The following is a 24,700-nucleotide window of genomic DNA, read 5'->3' as shown; positions in this document are numbered from 1 at the left end:
TGTGTGCGCAGTGTCTGTTGTAGTTTGTGCGCGACGGCGACGCTGAAAGCGTAGTGGAGAGCTGCCAAAACATCCCGCTGGAAAGGAAGGCTAGCTGAATGAGTTACCTTTAAATATAATGTTTCTGCAGCCAGGCATTGCTGTTCTAAACACTATATAGGTAAGTTGTTAAGACAATGAAATAATGCTGCTGGTTTTTGCTAAAATAAGTCACGGTAGCTGCTTTAGCTAACGGTAATCTACTACTGCTAGCCATGTTGCGCCCTCCATTAGCAACCGCTGAGCTCTGCTTGAGACAAATTAGGTTTTTGTTTTTCTTCGGTCTGATCAGACTAACGTTACTTATCTTGTTATCATTAGAAGTCATTATCTCTGTGTTTTCGCATTATAACCACCAGTATTAAACCGTGAATGTTGATTGGTTTCAACCTTAACATCTGCATGAATAAACATATACTATCAACCAAAGTTAGCGCTAACTACTGAGATCATCTGGCTTGGAGACTTGTGTAGTAAAGATACTTACTACTAATACGACTGCTGATCTCATTAGCTAAAATGAGACCTCAACTAGCGGTTGGTACCACTGAACCAGATGAGGACTATTAATTTCTTGCTAATAGAGTACATATAGTTAAAGAAAGAAGGTATACTTAATCAGTACCTTGCATGGGAATCCAGCTTTTTCACTCTGTTGTTATATTATTCACCCATAGGCATGATATATGTACATGCATAAACAGGACCTGGTGACTTTACTTTGTTGTTTGGAATAATGTCGTTTATTGATATTAAAGTGGAATCAAATCAAACAATGACCATCATAGGCCAACCCCAAGTGATGTTTGTCCCTAGCAGAAGGAGACCAGACAGAGATATATTCACATTTCTTTTCATTTGTCTTCACAGGTATTCTCTGGACGTGTTTTCACTATTTTATATGTAAGACACTCAAGAGGATCCATGTCTTTTCTTGTAAGTTTTTGACTCTTATTTTAAACATAGGTTTACAAGGCCAGTTAAAGATTAAATGTTTTCCTTAACCTGAATTAGACATGGTAAATACACTGACTTTGCATGCTTTTTGTTCATTTCCATTGAAGTTTAATCCCTGTAAGGGAAATTGGACTATAATCACATCTATGACAGCTTTCATTGCAAACATGTAGACACTAATGTTATTCTGTCAACACAATTAAATGCTGTTGCCTTTATAAAGTTCTTACAGACTAGTTTTCCTATTCACTCAGCACTGCTAACAGGCAAGAACTGGAATTGCTCAGCTTTTTTGTGTTTGTTTTAATTGAGCTTTCTATGACTTTGTCTTTCATACAAGAGAAAAAAAACGTGTACAGCTGCAAATTAGGAAGTCAGCATGAATCATATTTATTCAACAGCTTTGAATATGTTTATGTTTCTATAGCATTTTCCTTTATTCTTGCTTGCATTTTCTCTCTTCTCTCCATGTCTGTGTTTAACGCTCTGTGTCTGTCAGCGTTGGGTGTCTGAGAAACTGAGTGTGGAGAGCCTGCGGGATTTGGAGTTATTTGGAGGTGAGGTCCAAGATATACTGAGATAAAAAAATAAATAATAATTCAACATTCCCAAACCACTGCTTACACATTGGGCCTTCCACGAGCAACGTTTAAACATCATGCTGTTCTAGTTGAAGCTTTGCTCTAAGTGAGTGCTTTGCTTTGCTTCTCGGATGTCTTCCTTAAATTACAATTCTGAAAGTTTTTCAAGTAATTTGTTACCTGTCTGCAGCCCTACTGCCTCATTCTTTCTGTTGGCCACAATAATTTATCAGAGGATGGCACAAACAATGTCCCTCTTTAATTAATGTCTCATAGAAAAGTCTGTGCCATTTTATTTAATGCTTCTTGTGAATGTGTTTATCGTGTGTGTCAAAAGGTTGCAAACATGTTTTTGGCTGATAAATTGTATTTCTCAATACACCCAAAGGAACCACGTCCCTTTTGTGGAAACTCATGGGTTAAACAGGTTTGATTTTGAGCAATAATGTCAGAAATTAATAGAATAAAATGTTGATGCAATAATCAATTAGTCAGTGTGGTGCTGAGCTTTGCAATAGCAGTTAGGTTTGTGTAGTTTTCAAGCTTTATTGTTGCACTCGTGCTATAATAAAATTACTATAAATGTGAGTTGATAACTGTAAAAAACATTACAAATAGGATATACCTGTTTTTGTCTGGGCTGGTGTATCTCCTACATAGTGTAATGATTTGCAGAACAATAGCAGTCCAAGTTGAGAAGAATCCAAATCCATAGTTACATGTAATTGGTAGTTGAAGAAACATCAATAATGTTATCAGCTGTCTGTAGTCTGATGAACTGAAACTACACCATACAGAGTTTGATATGCTGAACTTTGTACAGCAGGTGTAGGGCATCTCTGTTTTATTTAGGATTTCAGACTTGCCCACTCTCACTGAATTGATCTTGTCTCTGCACCGCTAACTTGTTCACATACATCAGTTACATAAGGATGTGCTGAAATAGTGCAAAGCGAGTGGGTTGTTGAAGGTGTCATTGCAGGGCTGGTTGCTTTTATTTTTTGTTCCTTACAGAATATTCATAATATTTTTAATAGAAAATATGAGTGGCTTTGTGTAATATTGACAATAGTTTTGTCCTATTATGTTTGATATCTTGTGCACCAGGGCTCCAGACCTCACATCTACTACACAAGAAAAATACATTTTCAAAAGTGTAAACATTTGATAAAAAAATGAAAAGAGTCTTGCGGCATAAATGGTTCAGTGCCTGAAATTAGAATTTGAACAACTATCTGTTGATTTCTTCTTGCCAATATTACCTAATTCCATATATCCACACATCACACACAGGAGTACTGAAGCTTAAATATCACGTTCAGGGCTGTTTATTAGTAGTTTGTTTATATTTTTAAGCACCATGTTTCTCCTCATTGATAATCTTAATCATTTGAGGCGCATTATTAAAGATTTTCGTATTATGGAAAGGTCCTGCGGTGCTTTATTTCATTTGCAAGCTTTGCCTCATTTTCATTTCCCTTCTGGCAGATCATTGCTTCGTGTTGCATGCTTGTTCAAGTGTATCATTTCAGTTTTGGCTGTGCTGTATTCCGATTGCCTTACATAATATATATGGGAAGATCCTGCAGGGCATAGATGGATTGTTTTTCATTTTTTAAGTTTGCTTTGGTAAGAAGATATTTGATTAAGTATCTGATGTAAGCACTTCAGTGGGGTGAGAATATTGTTTTCAGTTGCAGTGCATTTTCAGTTTGAACATCCCACAAGAGAACCGTTTATATTGATAATGATGCGTCACTTTCTGGGTGGTCACCTGAAAGACGAATCCTATTGGTGACTGGGAAACCAGCGATGGACGGTTATCTATAAAATTCTGCAGCTTGCTGCGAACTCCCACTGCCAGCTGCTGTACTTCCTTGTTCAAGAGGTGCTCTGAACACCGATCCTTCTCTTGTGTTGTGTTTGTTCATATCTTTATGTCATTGTTGTGGTTCTTCTGCCCCAGAGCAAGCTCAGGGATTCTCTCACAGGAAAGTAAGTGTGGTACTCCTGTCATCATCATCCCCCATTTGCCCTTTATGTATGTGCGTGCATGCATGTGTATGTGCGCACACGGATTTATATGTAGATGAATCCACAAACCCCTCTGAGGCTTTGCACATTTATGTATGCATGGGGTGTCTGGTTCATGACACACGCTGTACATGCTAAGAGCTCAGAAGGTCACCTCACTCACCAGTGCTTCTGTTGGGGAATAGAAAAAGAATAAACACGTGTAACGTAATTTGTCCTGTCCTTGGTGTGCCGCTAACCTGATGTGCTCCAAGTAACTGCATTGTGTTAGATTGTGGTGTCTTTTTGTCACCTCACTAAGAGTCTAATTCTGCACTGAGTGTTGTGCGTTTGGACGCTGTCTGTCTGTGCTGACGGCCTGTTGTTGAGGTGATGGTGAACTGATGGTCACACTTTGATGTCAGCCACGTGAGGCGTAGATGGATGGAGTTCCATGTGTTCAGCTTTAGCAATGCATGGCAACCCCTTCTGAATCCGATCATGATGGCAGTTTGGACGGCAACCCATGTGATTAGATCAACTTTTACAGATGTTCCCTTAGCTGACGGCCGCTACAGCATGTTTGGCTCTGTCAGTCCACACTCGGAACAACTCTTGGTTTTATCTGTGAGGATATTTTCCGACCGGTGTGTGTCTCTGATCTTGATCTAAAAGCCACCTTTGGCCTGTAGGATACAATTATTTTTTCGAGGAAGTGCACTATTCTAATTTTTAATGTGTATCTTCATTCTGGTCACCATGGAAACAATCCAAAAATATTCATTCAGCTTGCCTTCATTCTCCTCCACATTCTCCTCTACTGCAATCTGTCCATTTCCATCATTTGAATGGCATAAATTGATGGAATTCAGGAGTCCTCACTGCGAGAATATTAGCTTTTCTCTACATGTGTTTGTGATTCACATGTCTAAAACATTTTCTTATATGTAGACTTTGTGATTCTATATTTGCTATTCTGTTTACAATGATATTATCATAGGAGCTATCACTTTTACAGAAATCCTGATGAGTCGTAACCGTCTTTCACCATTAAAACCCACACACTGTTTTATATTTGAGTGCATCTATGGTATTGCAGCGTTTTATCTGCTGGACATACAGTAGACACTTGTATTCACTAAATATTTGTTGGAATGTGTGTTACCAATGTCTTCCAATGCCTGTTTTGTTTTTTTATGTCTCTGGCTAAAGCCATGGGTCACACTAAAACACCTTTATAACACATCTCAGCCTGTCCTTGGAGGATTTTCTCACAGTTCTCACACATTATGTATGGTCAACCCCCCCCCCCCCCTGGTAGTCACTCAGAAGCTCTTTAACCCAGTCCTGCTCTGTAGCAAGTCAAGTGCCATAGCCCATCTTCAGTCGCACTGTTTCCTCCCCTCTACCTCCAGGCCCATGAGGACAGCCAGGAGAGTCTGAGCTCCCTCCCACGGCGGGACACCATGGGCAGCTTCCTCCCTGACAGCAGCTGCTACGAGCTCCTCACCGCTATCGGTATGTGAAAACAAACACACACTCACTGCACCATCATTTAAAAAGAATGAAGGACGCAAAGTGAATGGTATTCTTCCGCTTTGCATTTCATTTTTGGACAGTAGCTCATCAGCACTAATGCCAAGCAATGCATTTGTTTGATATTTTACAATATAGATACGTATTTTAATGAGGTCTGTGTCTGTGTTTTAGGCCGAGGCTTGGACGACTTGATGACGGTGAACCTTGCTCGATACAGACCCACTGGGGAGCACGTAGCCATCCGACGGATTGACTTGGAGTCATGCACTAATGATATGGTTACCTACCTGCAGGTCTGCATCAACTCCCGATCCCATCACCCTGCTACGACTCTGCTCCCCGTAGTCTTTACCTCTCTCCTGTTAAATACAATTCCCCCCTCTTTCATCCTGCTGCTGCGTTTGGAATCCTTGTGTAACCCGCGTGTCTGGGTTATCATTATCTTTACAGTCTTCACTGCTCAACCTCTTGTGCCTAATTGGAATCTGAATCATCTTTTGCCCTCTGTCTGTTGCCTTGACTTGTAATTTCCTTTTCTCTGCCTCCCAGGGCGAACTGCATGTATCAAGGTTGTTTCACCACTCCAGTATTGTACCCTACAAGAGCGTCTTCATAGCTCAAAATGAGTTGTGGGTCATCACCCCCTTCATGGCTTATGGTAAGTCCTTTTTAAATCATAAACAACATTATAGAATTAGCCTGTAGTAATAGATGACAGCTCTCTCATCATGGTTATCTGTGTTTGATGGTCTTTTAGGGTCAGCCAGAGATCTGATCTGCACACATTTTGCTGATGGTATGACTGAGCTGACCATCGCATACATTTTGCTCGGCATGCTCAAAGCTCTTGAATACATCCATCACATGGGATATGTGCACCGGTAAGATATACTTCCCGATTGGGTTTTTGTTTTCATGTTTTTTTTTTTTTTTTAATCAAAATTAAACAAAATATTTTGGAAAAAAAAATTAAAGGTTTCTCCTAGACTTGTGTAACACAATGCCATCGTGGTGCACGAAAACACTCCACTGAAAGACAAACAGATTATTTTTGTAGGTTTAGGGGAGGGTGGAGGAGGTCTCGCTGCAGGTTTCATACTTTGACACCATGAAGCTGTTGCATAAGATCCTCCCAGGTGATATTGGAAGACTTGCTCTGGTCAACTCTGATCTAAAACAATAAAAGAAACAGACATTTTCATACGTATATAAAAGCTGCATAAGGTCATCAACCATTGTTGTATTACTTGGACTAACTGGGGAAGAAGCTAGTATCTCTATCTTACATAATATGTAGTTAATTTGTAGTTCAGTTTATTTTATATTATTTGTTTTGTGATGTTTGACATGATTGATAAACCAACATGCAAGTCTACTTGTAAATGCAGGTCAATGTGACTTGTCTTTGGATATGTGTAGGAGTGTGAAGGCCAGCCATGTGCTGATCTCAGCCGACGGACAGGTCTGCATGTCAGGTCTGCGGAGCATCTTCAGTCTGATCCGTCATGGCCAGAGGGCCAAGGTTGTCCACGACTTCCCCCAGTACAGTGTCAAGGTGCTGCCCTGGCTCAGCCCTGAGGTGCTGCAGCAGGTACAGTACCGCATTCCTCCACAATCGAGCGTTATATAATACTGAGATACTGTTTAAGAGTAAATATCATATGTGAATGTGTTTTTCTCAGAACCTTGAGGGCTACGACTCTCGGTCAGACATCTACAGCCTCGGCATCACAGCCTGTGAACTGGCCAATGGACACGTGCCCTTCAAAGACATGCCAGCTACGCAGGTGTGAAGTTACTTAGCAACTACCTGTTCCTCTGCATCACATTATCTGTTTGTAGCCAGACATCTAGTGACAAATAAGATAAACTGGTAAACAATTAAGCTTGTTGAGTTTTAAATACTTCAATGAATATATCTCGCGAATTGATGGGTAAAATTAAATGCAGATGATCCAACATTCTCCATAACCACTTTACTCCCACAGATGCTGCTGGAGAAGCTAAATGGGACGGTGCCGTGTCTGCTGGACACCACCACTATCCCACCAGAGGAGCTGTCAATGAAACCATCTCGCTCTGGGGCTGACTCCGGGATCTGCGAGGGTCCAGGAGCCGGAAGTATTCGCCACTCCAACGGGGAGCCCTCTTCCTCATCGGGGGGACACCCGTACAATCGGACTTTCTCAACGCACTTCCACGCCTTTGTTGAGCTGTGTCTACAGCGAGACCCGGAAAAGAGGTTGGCTTTTCTCTTCTTGCATACATGTTGCTTTACGAGTATTTAAGGTTCACACACCAATTCTTTTCCTTTTCAGGCCGTCTGCCACGACGCTCACAGGCCATCCCTTCTTCAAACAGGTGTGTAAAATACCAGGTTATCATGAAAACAACTATACTATTGTGTGTTACTTTGGAGCTTTTACCTCTGGTACCACAAACCCTGGAACTTGTACTTCTGTTTGACTTTGTCGTCGAGTGTTTTTACTGTATGGTAATGTTATCCCCCCCCCTGCCAGATCAAACGCCGGCCCTCGGAGGCACTGCCTGAGCTGTTGCGGCCCGTGTCGCCAATAACCAGCTTCGAGAGCTCCCAGCCGCAGGACTCTCCCTCTGGACTGGCCAGTCTGGAGTCAGGTCTCAGCCACCTGGAGGTGGACGACTGGGACTTCTGACAGTGGAGGACTAGGCGGGGAGATGCTCACTGAAACCTGATGGAAATCTCTGAGCATACTGGACAAGATTTGTTTTTGTAATGGTTCCCATGTAAATAATTAAAATCTCAAACTAAGAGGAGTTGCTGTTCTCAGACAGAGGTTAAAAGCCAGCAGCCATCTTGCCTCTTTTTGATGTCTCACACGCTTTTGTTCTCTAGATATGCTCAGACTCTTGCACTGCAATGATGGCCTCTTTCACACACTAACAGATTCCACTCACTCACACATTACCCCCCCCAAGCCAAAACACCACAGGACTCCTCTATTCCTCATGCTGTTGAGGTTTCAGAGGATGTATAGATGGGGATGTAGATTCTCATCAAATGGACCACTGGGAAGCTGCTACTAAATATTTAGAGGGGTCACTCTACCTCTTTGAACGTGGCCCCTTGATGTGGCCCATCTGCTCAGTGAGACCATCATAAGGGTGCACAGCTCATTCAGCCCTCGGTAAACCAGATGGAAAGTTTTGACTTTGTCCCGAGGGTCATCTGATTGAACAGCATGTATATGCATTTCTTAGTTCTCTGCCTGTGTTACAGTGTAAACTACATCCCATGCTTTACACAACACCTTTGTTGCACAGAGGTTAAGCACAACATCTGTTAAGTTTAACCTTAAGAGCATAGATGTGTTTTCATGAACCTACTCTGGATGTGATGTTACTTATCTCAGAATTGAATGTTATCTTGGTGCTTGTTTTCTCTGCATGGACATTTGAAAGTGAGGGTGACGTGTTGCAAATGTTAAACTTGACTTTTAACAATAAACATTCACTTTAATGTTTTAACTTGATCCGATCATATAGTGAGACAGTAAACCATCGAAAAAAGAAAAGCCATTTTATTCCAAATTTAAACAGACAAACACATAAGTGGATGAATAGGTTCAGTCTTCCTCATCTGATGGGGGTTGGTCTGCTGCGGCGTTGCGTTTCTCCATTTTGGACATCAACTCTAGAATAACAGGATGATAATAGGTTGAAGGTATTAATTAAGTTGCAGTCGTATGTCTTAGAGGTAGTGTATTCTCCTATCTCAAAGGCCTTTTGACAAGATCTACTTACCCTTAGCAGGGTTGAAGACACCGTTCGTTTGAGTGTTGCACACATAGCAACGCTTGGATTTGCGGTAATGCTGAAGAGCACACGTCTCGCAGAAGTAGTGCTTACACCTGGGAGATGTTTAACCAGTTAACACATTGCAAATGTTTAAAAAAACAGTGAAGAAGCAGGAGAAAAGAGGCTTACTTTGTGATGATGGGATTCTTAAAGGACTCCCTGCAGATGAAGCACTTAAAGGGTAAATCCTCATCGTCGCTGCTCACCACGTAGTTCTCGTCATCTTGATAAGAGCACACCATTGTTCAGAAAAGGCTGATGCAGACACGAAAGAAACCGACATAAAATTCCCCCTCCTGAACTCACCATTGGCTCCATATCTGCCCTCTTCCAATTCCCGCTCAATCTGCCAGCCGTGTTTGTAGTCTGATCTGTCGTGAAGGAACTTGCAACTGTCTAATAGCAGGAGAGAAAGACACTGAAGTTAATGCTCAAGATGTTATGGATGACTTTGATATTGTGAACGGCAGAAATATCATCCCCACCTCCAAAACCACAGAAACCAGTCTCCTTATAGTCTTTGCAGATGTCCGGCTGGTAGTCCCACCTGACTGTTGCTCTCAGGTGTTCAGGGGCTCGGATTGGTCCTTTTCTGTTAAATAATTAAAATATCATCACTAATTGATTACATATTCACATTCATAGGCAAAGAGTGTCATATGAAAGCATACGATAAACGCGTGTCATTTTAGTTCTCACCTAACCATGCCAGAGGAGGCGTTGCCCATGGTGGTATCTTTGGGCTTTATGAATTTTTGGTAGTTGTTGATTCCGCGGTATATTTTATCGTCCTCTTTACCTTCCAGCTCCTGTTAAATGAGAAAAAAATAGTTTATTCAGTAGGAAACCTCAAAATGATTTACAATACTGAGTATTTAACAAAACAAAACATATGTATGAATAAATGCTGCACGAATGTAGATTAAATTGTAACAACATCATGAAATCATCCATACCTCTTGGATTTTCTGACTCCTCTCAAAGATGGCCTGAGCGTCGTTGTCTCTCTCAGTGTCCAGCTCATATGTAGCAGTGGCACCCATGTCCTCGGGTCCCTCTGGTTTCTTTTATAGGGCAAGAAGGATTGAACAGCGAAGGGTGAGCAAGAGATTACGGCCTCAAAACAGGAAACCAGACAGAATGCACAAAAACAAACACAGATGGAGCATGATTCTGCCACTGAGCTGCAGCTGGGAGTGGGGCTGGACATTCCATCAAACTTTTATCAAAATCCCCCTGAGATGGGGATTCAAACCATTTTGCTAAATGGTTCCTGCCATTCTTACAAGATGCAATATGATAGAAAAGTCAACTCACTGCTGACCGTGTGGACTTGTAGGCAACGGTGATTTTCTTGTCCCCTTTCTCTCCTTCACTTTCACTGGACGACGCTTCATCTCTCTCCACCTTCTTTGACTGAACAGGGACAAGACCAGGGTCAGGTTTACCTCACCGTTAAACTCAAGATTAGTTTTAAAATATTTGTATTAGTTTCGTACTTTTTGAATCATGTGGTTGACTTTTTGGTTCTTTTTTCCTCTTCTGACCACAGAGCTCTGGTCTTCATCACTGTTGCCATCTAAAAAACAAACAAAACATTAAAAAAAAGTTTCATTGCCGTTCCAGCCCACTAGATCTGTCCATTTCAGTGTAAATTTCAGGTACTTGTGCTTTACTTTAATATCTTTATTTGTGCCTCTTTCTATTTCTACTCCTCTACATCCCTCTGACAACTTACTTTTCATATAGCATGTTTTTCATCACCTTCCTACAGTGAGGCACAATGCATCTCCAAATGTAAACTGAAGGATGACGAGGTATGGGTTGAAAGTATCCTACCTCTTAAGCTAAATGTTTTATTTATAAATCAGCTTGGACCAATTGGAAACTAGTGACAAAGCTGAAAAAAGGGCTGAAACAGCTTTACAAAGTTGACGTTTTAAGAGATACGTGGCTCTCACAGGACAGCGACACCAAACATCGATATTTTAACACTTAAGGAACATTTTGCTGCAGAACGAATGCTTTTATTTTTCATATGTTGCTGATTATAATTACGTAAGTACGGTTTTAAATGTTCCTTGTAGTGGGTTTGTTTTCATAGTGTGGTATTATTATTATAAAAGGATCTGAATGGGTAGTTTATTAGGCTGTCGAGACAAAATCTGCGCAATGTTTGTAATGTCCACGAATGCAGAACGCAGCACAACTGAGGAACTGTTTGGGTTTTTTAACGACGACAAAAATCACAACCTGCCCAGTTTACGGAGTGACTCTTAACGTTCGGCTCTCACCGGGAAAGTGGTGTTGTTATTATTGGAAACATGAATACAAGAAAGCACAAACACTTGTTAGTTAAGCTAGTTTGAGTTTGGCTGATTTCAGGACCGTTGAGGAAACCGCAGCGCTCCCAGGAGAATGGGATTTTATCCTAAATAACAAGACAAATATTAGCTAAATGATAAGCCATCACCTTTGTCGCTGTCACTAGCGTTTCTCTTTCGACCGGAGAATTTCTTTGTAGATTTTTTGAACAGAAAGGTACAAGGACCCGCTTTTGGCTTCTCAGACTCCGCCATCTTCTCCTCGCTGCTATGTAAATAACCGTCGTCGTGACTACAGCGCCCTCTAGTGTCTCGGAGTTTTTGTTAGTGGCCTCCTGCTGGTGAACTTGCCAAAATGCATCTATTCTAAACCAGTCTTTATTTTAAACTGCAAAACGTGTTCTAAAAATGTATATATTAAGCAGATTCAGTGAACTTCGAATTTAAAGCATTTCATACAGACACAAGCGAGTTATGATGCATTTACATGCAGTTTATTCATTATTGCAATTAGTGTACACCTGTCTACCACACTTAATATTATTTTATATATGTTGTGTTTTAGACCTAAACTTTAACTTAGGCTATATTCTGTCTAAATATTTTATATACGTTGTTGGAGAGAGCCTGATATCCCTTGCCAATGACTGCTTCTCTGTAATTGGTGTGCATATGGCAATAAATAACATGAAACTTATTATTTATATATTTATATAAAATGATGTATAAAAAGACAAAAATATATATAGCAACTCTAGCAAAAACAATATTTTCAGCTAAATCTATTGAACTAAAATAAATGACAAGGTCTAACAAAGATGTATTGAATGTGTTTTGGAGGTGGAGATCTTGAAAGCTGTTTAGTACGAGTATACAAAAGTACGTGAAGGCATCACTCTCCTCAGCTGTGGCAAGTGCATGACGTACACTGAATAAACCGGAAATAAAGGTAGAAATAAAAGTCTCATTATTCCATAATCAGCACAGTAAAGCCCAAATAAACGAGGGTGATTTTATTTTGAAAATCGTAGCTGGAACTTGCACGTTTAATCGTCGCCAACGTGACACTGGCCGCTGCTGTCCTGTCCTCCTCCAGCAGCAGCAGCATCCGTGGCTCCCCGCAGAGGACAGCGGGTGTTTGTAGGACACAGGACCCGCGGAGGGAGGGGTCCTGGCCTGGGCACGGATCCCGAAGAGGCTCCGCGGCCGCCGCTGGATGGAGTCAGGCTGCATTCAAACAGCAATGGCTATGGGTCTGACATCGAAAAAGGCGTCTGCTCGGAGCGTCGGTGTGGAGCGGAAAAACCTCATCACGGTTTGCAGGTACACATGACGACACCGTCGATCTACAGCATTATCTGCAAGTAGCCCACCAGTCCTTGCATGCTACTCGGTGTATCTTTTTAACAATATTTGCCACAATGGAGGATGTTTAATTTGTTCCTTTGGTGAACCAGCAGGCAGCCATATACACAAAATCTGGAAAATAATGCAGAAAAAGCTGATTGACATATTTCTAGAAATGCTAGGGATGAAGGGGAGGCAGGTGCATTTTCACCTTCACGTACGCCTGCCATCACACACACACACACACACACACACACACACACACACACACACACACACACACACACACACACTTCTGTAGACCTTTGCACAACAATCCTCCAAATCTCAGAGAAAAGTCTATTGTATTTAACAGGATAAGACACCTGCTTGATTCCTGTCTATGCCGATAGATGCAGCTTCACGTGACAGTAAAAGGAGACTGGATGGGTTCATATTGTCTGTAATAGAGCTGGAGAGAAAATACAATGGCCAACAGCAGGTTTCCTCCTCCATCATGGTGAGATTGAGTGCCTGAGTGGGACAAGGGCATTGGGAGCAGTGTAAGGACTCCTCCCCCCATCAGTGTCCCCCAGCCTACACAGTACAGTGAGTGCTGAAGGAGTATGATGTGCTGCCTCATAAATCACTGTCTTGTACTGCATTAAGAGAGGTTAGGCCTGTAAATTTATATGCATCAGATAACTCACCTGACGAGAAGAACTGATGACCTACGTGAATTCTAAAATAGAGCAGTGTTGAAAATCTATATATGATTTCTAGAATATTTTATATTGTAGTATGAAATATAGGGTGAAATAATATTTTGCATCGATAATGACACTTAAATTAATAATACGCTGTTCTTAACAGTGATATTGGGTTGCTGTTATGTTTTGAAGATGTCTCTTTGATATTACTGCAGGATAACTTTAGTTATTGAACTGCAAATAAGCTGCAGTCCTCGAGAAAATACATATTCAGTGTGGTCAATAAATTCATATCGCCCCAATTCATCACAAATTAATGCAACTAAATTATTTTCATTATCAATTAATCTGCAATTTATTTTCCAGATTCATTGATACACTTTTTTAATCTTTAAAAAATATGAATCTTTATAGAACCTGAGGTGACACCTGCGAATGGTTTTGTCCAAAAGCTGAAAGACCTCCGTTATAATAACCTTATTATACTTTAAAATATTTTAGATTCTGTGATATCAGCAGAGACTTGTCGGAAGGTGACAGCTTTACTTTGATACTTTTTATAGTGCTATCATAAAATGTATTATAGTGATACTATGGGTTTCGAATTGCAAATTGACTGTAGTCATAAATAATAATAAAAGTAAAGTACTGCAGACAGTGACATAATTACTTGTGTAGAATGTGCAAGCGTCCACAGTTCTTTGGCCTTATTCACAGTGAATGTGTTTAAAACCAAAAAGAAACAACAACTAAAAAAGACAAAGTCTGCACTCTCAAATAGACACACAATTAAGCCTTTTTATTCCAGTACCTTTCTGTCCAAGGTCCGGTCTGCAATTTAGTGAAACATACAGTGAAAAGCAAAACACACGACATCACACAGAGCTCGCTACAAAGAAAGAAAAGTTCTCACAGTGGACTCACAACACACAGAAAGATTATTTAGGGAGCAAAAACACTGTTGTTTTCGGGGTTGGCCTGACCGCTGCTAAGACCAATATAATCATTTAAGCATCTTAATGACAAACACACAGGACGAGACGGAAATAAATCTCAAACAGCTTCCCATCAGTAATGCTTACTACACGGTTTGTTTCCATTTGCTAATGAACAACATGACATTGATTAGGTTCAGTTGGAGGGCAACTTCTTCCAGGCGTGTCTGTGTCGCTGTCACACCTCCTCATTCACGATGTTTCTGACCTTTCATCTTCTCTTAATGTTTTTCATTTTAATACCATTCCGGTCAGAGTCCATTCAAGTAGTCTAAGGTTGTTGAATGTTGGTGTGTTGGTACGGTCTCACCGGAGAGAGATCCTGAATCAGCAGTGGGCCCCAGGCTGTGTGTTGGGGCCGGGAGTCACGTTGGTGCAGGATACAGGATCCAGGATCCAGGCTCTGTCGTGCTGCTGAGACACAGCTTCTTCCACAGCTTGGACTGCTGCCTGGCTGAAGTAACTCAGCTGACGTTAGTGCTACATTAGTACACCAGGCCAAGCCTTTAATTTTCCCCTAATACATACATGTATAAAGTCTTGACTTCTTTTCCTTCACGGTCATACACGTTTAAAATACAATCAGCACACACAGAGATTAACGTTTTCAACTCCCAACAAGTCGTTTGAAGAAGTTATGTCTTTTTGTGGGACTCGAGAAAAAGGGGGGCTGTTTCTGTTCAGGGGGGGTCAAGAAATTCACTTGTTGTCTTTTATAGGGGGTCATAACAAAGACAAACTGGCATCACAGTCCTTTTTTTTTTTCTTGAAAGTGTATTCACATGATCTGGCATAATGTGGGTCCCAAGTACGCGGCACAGAGGTCTGCTGGATGTTTCAGCCTTGTTTACAGTGTCGTACTCAACAGAGGGAGCCCATTTGAATTAGAAACACATATGTACAGCAACAGACCTTTGTGTATGATAAAGGAAAAACCTGATTTCTCAAACATTTGCACCACTCAGGGGAACGGTTTGGAAGCATTCCACTAAAGACTTCAAATCAAGAATCATAATGGCAGAAGGAGAAAATAACAAAAGGAGGCTGTTGTGGTCAGGTGAACAACTGCGACATGTCGGCTGAGAATGCCCGTTAGATTTCCTGCTTGTGTCGGCCCTCAGACTGAGGGCAATGCATCAGGAAATCCAACGGTCCTTTGTCTTGGTGGCTTTGAAGAGACTCGCCGATATTTATCACGTCCGCAGTGACAGCAGTGTCATCGTGATCTACTGTGTGTCTGTGCTGTTGCCAATAGCAACAGGTTTTATTATTAACATGGCAGGGCTGAGGCTTCCTGCAGTGAGTGGGAATTTTTCATGCAACTTCAGTTTGTTTATCTGAGCCAATGTATTGTTAACAGTCAGTTTGTTTACAGGAAACATGCCGTACTGTAATGTTTCAAATGTACTGTTTTGCTGCTTTAGTCTGGCTAAGAGCTGTCATGCCTTCGTCCGCGACTGGAGGAACAGTGTTGCCTTGGACATGGCGAACCTAAGAAAACATAGATAAGATGAGTGAGACTTGACGGGTCTGACATAAGGTGCCATCCCTTTGGCTGCCTCCTGTAAACAGAAGCAAAGGAGGGAGCGTGACGATGTGCTGCATCTTGGCGGAGGTTTGAGCACTTCCGGGGCGTGGCTCTGGAGCAGGGAAGAAGATGTTCTGTGCTGTAGTAAACACGACCACATATATTCATAACTCGTGGACATGCTTCTGCAAGTGGGTGGCTCTTTGTGCTTTTTTAAATAAAATATCTGAACGACAGTAAAGGGTGCCACTTTCCACGTCTCTCAGTTCCCTTTTTAAGGCATAATAGGAAAAAAATATTTTCAAGACTGGAATAACATTGTTTTCTGTTTTGCATTTTTGCATCAAGTATGTGAAATTACAGCTAAACATTTGGGGCTGCAGATCAGCCCGGTCTCTCACTACCAATTTCCCTGTGACATCCTGTTATTCTTCTTTGTACCCCCATTGTCGGGTTCGAACCTCTGCTTTACACTTTCGGCGCTTCTCGGCCCAACACCCTCTCTCTACTAATCCCTCTACACCTCCTCTGACCATGAAACACTTTGCCTGGACGCTTATTCACCGGCGAGAGAGAGAGACACCCTTCTGTAGTTGCAATATTCTGTCTTTTAATTGATTCACATTTGGCCAAAACTATCATTCTTATCTTAATATTTATCAAAGCGCACGGCATTCTTTATCTTTGCTGATCCGGGGACAGGACAGGACGTCTCCCCCCAACAGTCCAGGACGACAAACAACAGCACTGGCTGGTGGTTACACAATGCTGCGGCCAGTGAGGAGTCTGCCTGTGTCATCTGATCCTGCTGGTTATGCCAATACTAAAGAGAGAGAGAGACAGAATAAGGAAGAGGGAGACAGAGATAGGAATCAGGGGGGGAGAGAAAACGTGAAAGCTGAGAGAGTTGATGTGAAGCTTTGTGTGTTTAGATTAGGTGTCACTGCTGATAGATGTAGCGGTGGTTATCCTGGGTGGTGCTGAATATCAAACACACTTGTGTAAGTACAGTAGAGGGTGGAGAAAGGAGAACAAGAGGGCCTTTAAAGAGAGCTGAGAGTGGGCTTGGCGGCGCTCCAGCCTGAGTGAGAGGGGGCACAAAGAAGCTTGTCAGAAGGCCCTGCAGTTGTTTTTCAGTGTCAAATCGTACCAAGAGCATTATGCTATTGCACTCCATCCATTTGCATTTGAGGCACGCCAGCAATTCCCTTTCAGATCAAAGGACTTCAGTTAATTTAAAATAATCTGCTGTAATGTTTCTCTCGTGGTAACGTTGCCACTTTATCGGGTCAGAGAGGCCTTTTTGCAACAGTTGACTTTCCTCTCTTATGATTTCCAATGCTATTACATCAACAAATGGGGAGCCATTAATCAGTGGTTCCCATACTGAACCCTGGGAACCACTTGGGACACTTGGAGCTTTCCCAAGGGCTCGGCACTCTGCATAATGAGGAATCTCTTGATCTTTCTTGACCCACTCTTCATCTTAAGTTTTAGACAGAATGGTACAATTCTCTGCAAACTCATACCTAAAGCTTTCTTGAGACCAAGTCATGTAAAACATGCTCCTGCGTTCTCTGTGAGAAGGTTAAAAGGTGCTTACTAGCATCACCTGCCAAGTGGATTCTTTAGAGTTTGTGGGTCTTGGTGGAGTTGAGCACCCAACATCCTGAAGCCCTATTATACCTTGAAACCTGACTGACCTACTTGATCTCTGCAGGTAACATTATGAGACAGAATTTAGATGCCACTGACCTGTTTCCTTGATAAATCCGGCATGACCAAAAACATGTCAAAGGTCCAAAAGTAAATCTAATCCAGTTTTGGCTCTCAGGTGGAACCGACCCTGTGCAGATGCTGTAGTGGTGTCCAAATGTTCTCTGTGATGGTGATTCGTTCTTCTTTCTTGTGACATTTTGTGCCAGTCCCCCACCCTTCGAAGAGGTCCCCTCTCATCTAGAGCGTCTTGCGTTTGGGAAAGATGGCTTTCCGAAAAGATGTGGTGGTGGAGCCCCTGCTGAAGGAGGCGCCCCCCAGGGCTATCTTGGTCTTTCCACTGGTGATGGTGGAGGAGCCCAGCGATGTCGTGCTCTTGCCTCTGGAGATGGAGGAGCCCCCCATTGCCAGCTTGGACTTCCCCCTCTTTATGGTGGTGTTGCCCAAGGTTAAGGCCGTCTTCCCCTCGGTGAAGCTGGTGTTGCCCATTGAGGAGAGGCTTGTCTTCCTGACCCAGATTCGACGACGGGATTCGGGGCTCACTCGACGCAAAGCATCGCACACTCATGCAGCACGTCTTGCTCTGCCCCTCGCTGGGAATAGTACCATCTGCTACAATCCAGAGAGGACCAGAATGCTAAGCATGGATAGCGCGACCCCCGTGTCGCATAATGCCTCCGTTGAGATGATCGACGTGGGCTCTGGAAGGCCACATACCACCCATGTGTCCCTGTGAATGGACAGAGGCTGCCGTAGGTGGCCACAGCCTATCTGGGGGGACGGGGACAGTGGAACGATTGTCCCATCTCCACGACGACACCGGACGGTTGAAGGACACATTGTTGCAAAGGGGGCAATCTGTGGTGACATCACTTTCTTCTGAGCCATTGTTCCCTATAGCCTCTGATTGTAAGACATAGCCTCTGTGTACGACTGTATGTGCCATATGTGAAATGAGTGGCACGCTGTCAGACTGGATAAGAGGAAAGACCAATGTGTTCGTGTTCTCCACGTGTAGTTGAGGCTTTGATTGCACCTCTCCTGTATATGTGTCGTCCCTCCATTTGAAATATGGGTGTGGTTCCTTCAGTTAGTGTTTACTACCCATCTGTGTCCTTGCTGAACTGTTTGCAAATCATTACAGAAGTCTTTAATTCCTAACATTTATGTCGATTAGATCGTAGAGTATCTCACAAAAAACTTACAAAACAATCAAGCCAAGCAGTGTTTAGGCACATTACTTTTATAAGCATTGTTACATCAGCCAGCTTTGACAGTTTTCTGGTTCAAAACTCTTGTTTTCTGGAGTAAATACGGCAGCATAGTTATGGAAATGCGGGCAATAAACCAATCTTATCAGCATGCACAAAAAATACCACATATGTACCAAAGAGGTCGACACGGTGATGCACAACATACAGGAGAACAGTGCTGATGAATTAACACACGCTCCCTTGTGTCTCCACATACATCCCACACGGCTGTTTCAGATTTTTCCCTCCCTGCCAAGTAGACGCACTACAAACCATCATCTCATCGCTGTCACATTTGCATAACACGCTCATCATGGCTTTGGAAAAATCTCACTCGTGATTGCAAACCCATTAGATGTGCAACTAACTTTCTTACGGAGGAATCAAAGAGGAAACAGATGATACCATGCCACATTGACCTGTACACACATTGATCACACACATAGCAGCTCGATTTTATTGCCTCTTAACGCTACTGACCTGCTGAAACTGATAGAAATATCCTTGGGCTTTTAAGTATGTGCAGGTTTCATGTGTGAAAATCCCAGTAGATGTTGCTGTGCGTTTCTTTGCCCCTGATGAGGGTGGTTTTGACAACCGACACAGACTTGGTTCCATGGGTGAAGGTCAGAGTGGCGAGAGAGCTCGTGGTCTCCCCTCGTGTAACAGAGGTTTTGCCCAGCGCTATCTTGGTGTTGCCCAAAGTTACGGTGGTTCTGCTCCAGGAGATGGAGGATTTACCCCAGGAGATGGCGTACTTAGTCCTCAGGATCGAAACACTGCCTTTGGTGAAGGAGGTCTTGCTTGACAAGAATGCGGTTTTCCACTCATTGTTAGAGTCTTTTACGGACTGCTTGGCCTTTTTGGGTGTCTTAGCCCCGGCTTCAGGGGTCCTTTCCATCTAGGTGTTCTTACGCTTGGACATCAAGGCTTTGCGGAAGGAGGTGGTTGTGGTTCCCCGGCTGAAGCTGGCCCGTCCCAGAGCCACGGTCGTCTTTTGCCTTTCGATGGTGGAGTCTCCCATGGAGGTGGTGGTCACTCCCCTGAAGATGGAGGAGTTGCCCATGGCTACAGTAGTTTTCCCCCTGGCTATGGAGGTTTTTCCCACTGCCAGGGCAGTCTTGCCCTCGGTGATGCTAGTGTTGCCCATCGAAGCGGAGGCAGTCAGCCCGAGCCCGTGCCTGGATGCCGACTACTAACATGCAAGCTGCATTACTGCCTTTGGTGCAGCAGGGTTGAAAGCCAAACTAAAGCTGCGAGGGCATTTGCCCTAAATAGATCAGACCACCATGTATAGATGAGGGGGAGGGAATCATTTGATCATTCTTTGATGCCGGTCCCTCAGAGAGACATGTCCCAAAGGGACCTGGAAGCGCAGCATGCACAAACGCTGAAAAGACAGGGGGTTAATTGTATTGTTTTCATGATAGCACTGCCACAGCACTGAAGGGATACATTGTGCAGTACACAAGACAATTGGGGTGACCTCAGTATGATAAGATGGCGTGGTTCCCAAAACAGAAAAACCTTCTCCCAGCTATTGTCGCAGGATTCAAATACAGTAGTACATTTGTCTGTTTGGGTACAGTACCCGGCTGCATTTCAGCGACTTGTGCAGAACAGACATGCAGGGGAGAATGTTTTTTCCATTGCATTGTATTTTTTTTTTTTTTTCTAATTCCTCTTTGCTTCGATTTCAGATTCTCTGTAAAGACTCTCCTAGAAAAGTACACAGCGGAGCCCATAGATGACTCATCCGAGGAGTTTATTAACTTTGCCGCCATTTTAGAGCACATCCTCAGCCACCGCTTCAAAGGTAACACTGCAGGTAACATATAGCACAGGACAACATACTAAAACTTAAAGATTGGATATAAAACTGGAATATAAATCTACTGCATAGATTATGTTGGAAACATTAAGCATGGAGGTTGACTGCACTGTTAATGTTGTCCGAGCAGAAGTGCTTCATTGATGCTTTTTCATTTTGGACCAGGTTCAGGAAGCTGGTTCAGCTCAGATGGACAGCGCAGTTTCTGGGAATACATCCGGCTGGCGTGCAGCCGGGTGCAGAACAACTGCATCGCCAGCATCGAAAACATTGAGAACATCAGCACATCACGGGCAAAGGTAAGGATAATTTGATGCAGAATGATGAGTGTGTGTGTGTGGGATATTGAACGAGTGGCCAGCAAAGAAAGCCCTCTGTTCCTACTCACTTCTCCCGTTGTTACAGGGACGTGCGTGGATTCGGGTGGCGCTGATGGAGAAACGGCTGTCTGAGTATGTGTCCACTGCTCTGAGGGACCCGAGAACCACCAGGTCAGACCGATGATGTAAAAGCACAATCAACACAGTTCTTATTTAGTTTGTTTTAGTATTTAAATCTAAGGTGTACCTTCACAGCTGCTATGTCTGTTCATCCTAATCGTTCTGTTTGAAAGGAAAAGAGAAACAATGCTGTATTAATATCATATCCAAAAGAGACGATAACCACCTCTTCACCTCACAGGAGGTTCTACGATGATGGAGCCATCATGCTGAGAGAGGAGGCCCAAGTCCTCACTGGCATGCTGATTGGACTGAGCGCCATTGACTTCAGGTGAAGACACACATATACAGAGTGCTTCAATACACAAGCACGTACACAGTGTTTTTAGGCCCAATGAAGTGGGTTTGAGTGCAGCATATTCCATTTTAGGAGTGCAGATTCACAGATTATTCAAATGGGAATCAGCTTTAACGGGCAAGCAAGTGAAGGTATTTCACTGCTCTAAATACACATGCACAGAAATAAGCATGTGGCAGAATGTGCAGAGAGGGTGCTGGAAAATGTTTGAGAATTATTCATGTTGGTGGGCTGCTTTATAAACCTGAGGGAGGTCAATGTGACTTTATATATTCAACGGGCGCTGTATTTATATTGGTAACATGTTAAAGAACAGTATTTAAACTATGAAATATTTCATTAGGTATTTAAAAAAAAATATTACTTTTTAAATAAAACATGTTACATAAAACAAATATAAATCTATCTGTCTTAGGAATTGTTGTAACCCTAATGTGGTCTCCCAACTCTGTTGAGTAACTCTATTAAGATATTAGTAGGTAGTACATATTCATGAATAATACATTGTGAACAGATGTACTTTTTCATCTTTAATGTACTTCTGTATCAATTATGTAAGTGAAAGTATGTCCGACACAGCTTTTTTGCTAATGTGGCTTCAATAAGGCTTTTCTAAACTTTGATATTTACTGATGATGTACACAGCCTTCAGGTTTGTGATCTAGAAATCAGTTTTTCAGTCACCAGGGTTCCCACTTGTCCTGGAAAACTTATTCTCATATTTTCCTGAGTTGAGGATGAATTACTAGGCTATTTATTGGAGCTCCCCAAAACAGATGAATTATGTTCAGGATCTACGTTCAAATCAATTCACGATTTTGGACGAGATTATTTGGAATAGGCTGTTATGTAATTTTTTCAATTATTTTTGTTAATGTTAAAATAAAAAGTAGTATTCTTCCATTTTCTTTTTTTTTTAAGTTTATTATTACATTATTTTATGACCAATCTTCCATAATTTTGTTGTAAGAGATGTCTTCAACATATTCTGCTTTGTCTCTGTGCAGTTTTTGCTTGAAGGGGGAGACTCTGGATGGGAAATCCTCCGCTGTGATTGACTACACGCCCTACCTGAAGTTCACTCAGAGGTGAGACTGATCCTGATCGTGTCGCTTTCCAGCATTTGTGTGCATGTGCGACGCTGCAACACAGTGACCTCTCTGCCGCGTAGCTACGACTACCTGAGCGACGAGGAGGACCGCCGCAGTGTGGACAGCAGTAACAGCGAGGAGAGTGTCCCCGAGCACCCCTACATCCCCCTGGTGACCGACGAGGAGAGCTGGAGCAACAAGTGTCGCAAGATGGAGCAGAGGTTCAAGATCGTCTATGCCCAGAAGGTGATGCACAACAGCTGCAAAAAAAAAAAGTTAAATTCTTGTTGTTATGTCTTCTTCACACAAATCCCTGCCTCCTTATTTTCATGCTGCAGGGTTATCTGGAGGAGCTGGTGCGCCTGCGGGAGTCGCAGCTGAAAAACGTGGAGACGGAGAACAAGCGTCTGAGAGCCGAGGTGGAGGAGCAGACGGTCCAGAGCCAACAGGAGAAGAAGGAGCTGGAGGCCGTCGTGCTGGAGCTGCAGGCACAACTGTGAGAAACGCACACAAACGTTGGACTGTGATCCAGGGCTCATCACTCAAAACGCCGATCCAGATAGAGTGATATTAATGATAAATGAGGCTTATTGGAATGTGTCCTCTGTGCTTCATGCAGCTCTGCCCTCATGCCTTGTGATTCCTCCCATCTGGCGAAAGATCTCTCCATCCCGCTGGTCAACCAGTGGTCCACCGTCACAAACAACCGGGGTGATGTCAAGCTTTTCCGCAGGTAATAAACAAGTATATTTGTTTATATTATGAAATCTAAACACATGGCACAAGTAGATGCGTATAGATGTGTGGCATGGTGGCGTTTGTGTTCATCCAGGAGGAGTTTCCACAGTCTGGAGCAACTTTCTGCTGAAGTGAGTCTGAACTCCGACTCCCAGATGACCGATGGGAGACAGAATGGAGATGCTGCTTGGACTTCAGCAGGTAAAAGTGCTTTTCACAGCATATCAACATATCATCAACATATTCACTGCAACGTTTAAACCTGCAGTGGGTTATAGTGTACTGTTATTCTGTTATGTGATGCAATATTCCTAAGTTACATTTTACTTGATACTTTTACTCCAGTACAGAAAACGAAGCAGAAAGTAACATTTCTGCTTGAGTAGGAATATAGTTATGCTCTTTCCACTGCTGCATAAAAGCCTTTCTGAGGCAGCCACCCATGCACACGGACATACATACTCATACAAAGGCAGGCTTGATGGCTGTTTATGGTGATTCAAGTGGGCAGCTCGAAGTATGCACCAGACGCTCCATTTTTCTTGTCCTTTTTTCTCTGTGTTTGTCCCCGTAGGAAAGGACAACACTCCCTCCATGCTGGGTCTGTGTGGCTCTCTGGCCTCTTTACCAAGCTCCAAGTCCCTGGCCAGCCTCAAGTCCAGCGAGTGTCTGGTCAACATCAGCACCGAACCCAGCCCCGCGCTCACCCCCAGCTAGGAGCTCCAGACCGACAACGACAGAGATTTAACCCCCCCAGCCCGTCTGCCTGGTGATGCTGCGTTGACCATGAACCCAAACCCCTGCTCCCACAATCCAACAACACCAACCACAGCTCCATGAGGACAGAAGAGTCATGACACCATCTCTGTTTTGTTTTTTTTGTTGTACACATGAGAGTGACGTCATCATGAAGCTGGAAGGATCCATCATTCCTGGTTCTTTTCCTTCTCCTCGCCTTATCTGCTCAACTCCTCTCTCGCACTCTCCCACAATCACTTTGTACTATCCGTGAATCCTTTCATCAATGATCATTAAACTCTGCAAACTCCTATCAGACCTTTTTGTCCCAAAGCATCCATTTATTTCCCTAAATAGTATTCCCATCGTGCTCCTTATTTGAATATCACTATTCATCCCCATGGCATCATCTGTGTGTTTGTGCGCCAGTTTTTCTTCTCAAAATGTAACCAAAACAGCACTTGCAGCTCTTTGGATGCAGCCACTCGCAAAGAGGGATGTGATCATTTTAAGAGACACAGATGTTCCATATACAGTCAACAGACTGTCCTCATAGTGACATAGCACTGAGAGGTATGTTTTATCGGGGTGACTGGATTGTATCGGGGGTCTGCCACCCCTGAACCTGCATATCATTCCCGCTTGAGTAATCAAACACTGTTTAAATCTGTGCAGCTATTTATTGA

At 42.9% G+C, this 24,700-nt stretch overlaps 3 protein-coding genes and 1 long non-coding RNA gene across 7 annotated transcripts; 2 read left to right on the top strand and 2 right to left on the bottom strand.

The window, feature by feature from the left end:
• The first annotated feature begins 22 nt into the window (after positions 1-22).
• Positions 23-8,632, top strand: strada (STE20 related adaptor alpha). 3 transcript variants are annotated; one of them, XM_084036617.1, is made up of 13 exons: positions 23-160; positions 910-975; positions 1,496-1,553; positions 3,544-3,572; positions 5,006-5,108; positions 5,301-5,422; positions 5,679-5,787; positions 5,887-6,010; positions 6,549-6,720; positions 6,812-6,916; positions 7,118-7,371; positions 7,448-7,490; positions 7,649-8,632. In XM_084036617.1, exons 2-13 carry the CDS (start codon positions 964-966, stop codon positions 7,802-7,804), a joined length of 1,287 nt encoding a protein of 428 aa, XP_083892743.1. In that variant the 5' UTR covers positions 23-160; positions 910-963; the 3' UTR covers positions 7,805-8,632. The 3 variants fall into 3 exon arrangements, with proteins under 3 accessions (XP_083892743.1, XP_083892744.1, XP_083892745.1); XM_084036619.1 differs by lacking the exon at positions 3,544-3,572 and having other exon boundaries at positions 65-160; XM_084036618.1 differs by lacking the exons at positions 1,496-1,553; positions 3,544-3,572.
• A 41-nt stretch (positions 8,633-8,673) lies between these two features.
• On the bottom strand, positions 8,674-11,588 carry rnf113a (ring finger protein 113A). Its single transcript, XM_084036620.1, has 10 exons — positions 11,440-11,588; positions 10,466-10,545; positions 10,284-10,382; positions 9,923-10,030; positions 9,666-9,775; positions 9,452-9,558; positions 9,273-9,362; positions 9,096-9,189; positions 8,913-9,019; positions 8,674-8,802 (listed from the first exon to the last, which is right to left on the bottom strand). Exons 1-10 carry the CDS (start codon positions 11,543-11,545, stop codon positions 8,735-8,737), a joined length of 969 nt encoding a protein of 322 aa, XP_083892746.1. The 5' UTR covers positions 11,546-11,588; the 3' UTR covers positions 8,674-8,734.
• A 776-nt stretch (positions 11,589-12,364) lies between these two features.
• rundc3aa (RUN domain containing 3Aa) lies at positions 12,365-24,001 on the top strand. 2 transcript variants are annotated; one of them, XM_084036717.1, is made up of 11 exons: positions 12,365-12,613; positions 20,519-20,646; positions 20,815-20,948; positions 21,055-21,140; positions 21,331-21,420; positions 22,455-22,535; positions 22,619-22,784; positions 22,877-23,034; positions 23,158-23,271; positions 23,371-23,477; positions 23,851-24,001. In XM_084036717.1, the coding sequence occupies exons 1-11, from the start codon at positions 12,507-12,509 to the stop codon at positions 23,991-23,993; spliced, it is 1,314 nt and encodes a 437-aa protein (XP_083892843.1). In that variant the 5' UTR covers positions 12,365-12,506; the 3' UTR covers positions 23,994-24,001. The 2 variants fall into 2 exon arrangements, with proteins under 2 accessions (XP_083892843.1, XP_083892844.1); XM_084036718.1 differs by having other exon boundaries at positions 12,366-12,613; positions 20,519-20,634.
• LOC311030753 lies at positions 15,018-17,806 on the bottom strand. Its single transcript, XR_014599014.1, has 3 exons — positions 17,605-17,806; positions 16,520-16,672; positions 15,018-15,812 (listed from the first exon to the last, which is right to left on the bottom strand). It is a non-coding gene; the product is annotated as an uncharacterized lncRNA (long non-coding RNA).
• Positions 24,002-24,700: the final 699 nt, after the last annotated feature.

Source organism: Eutrigla gurnardus (genome assembly GCF_963514095.1).
Source record: "Eutrigla gurnardus genome assembly, chromosome: 20".
In the NCBI taxonomy this organism is placed as follows: domain Eukaryota; kingdom Metazoa; phylum Chordata; class Actinopteri; order Perciformes; family Triglidae; genus Eutrigla; species Eutrigla gurnardus.
Note: the sequence above shows the minus strand (reverse complement) of the source record. Positions and strands in the feature narration are given on the sequence as shown.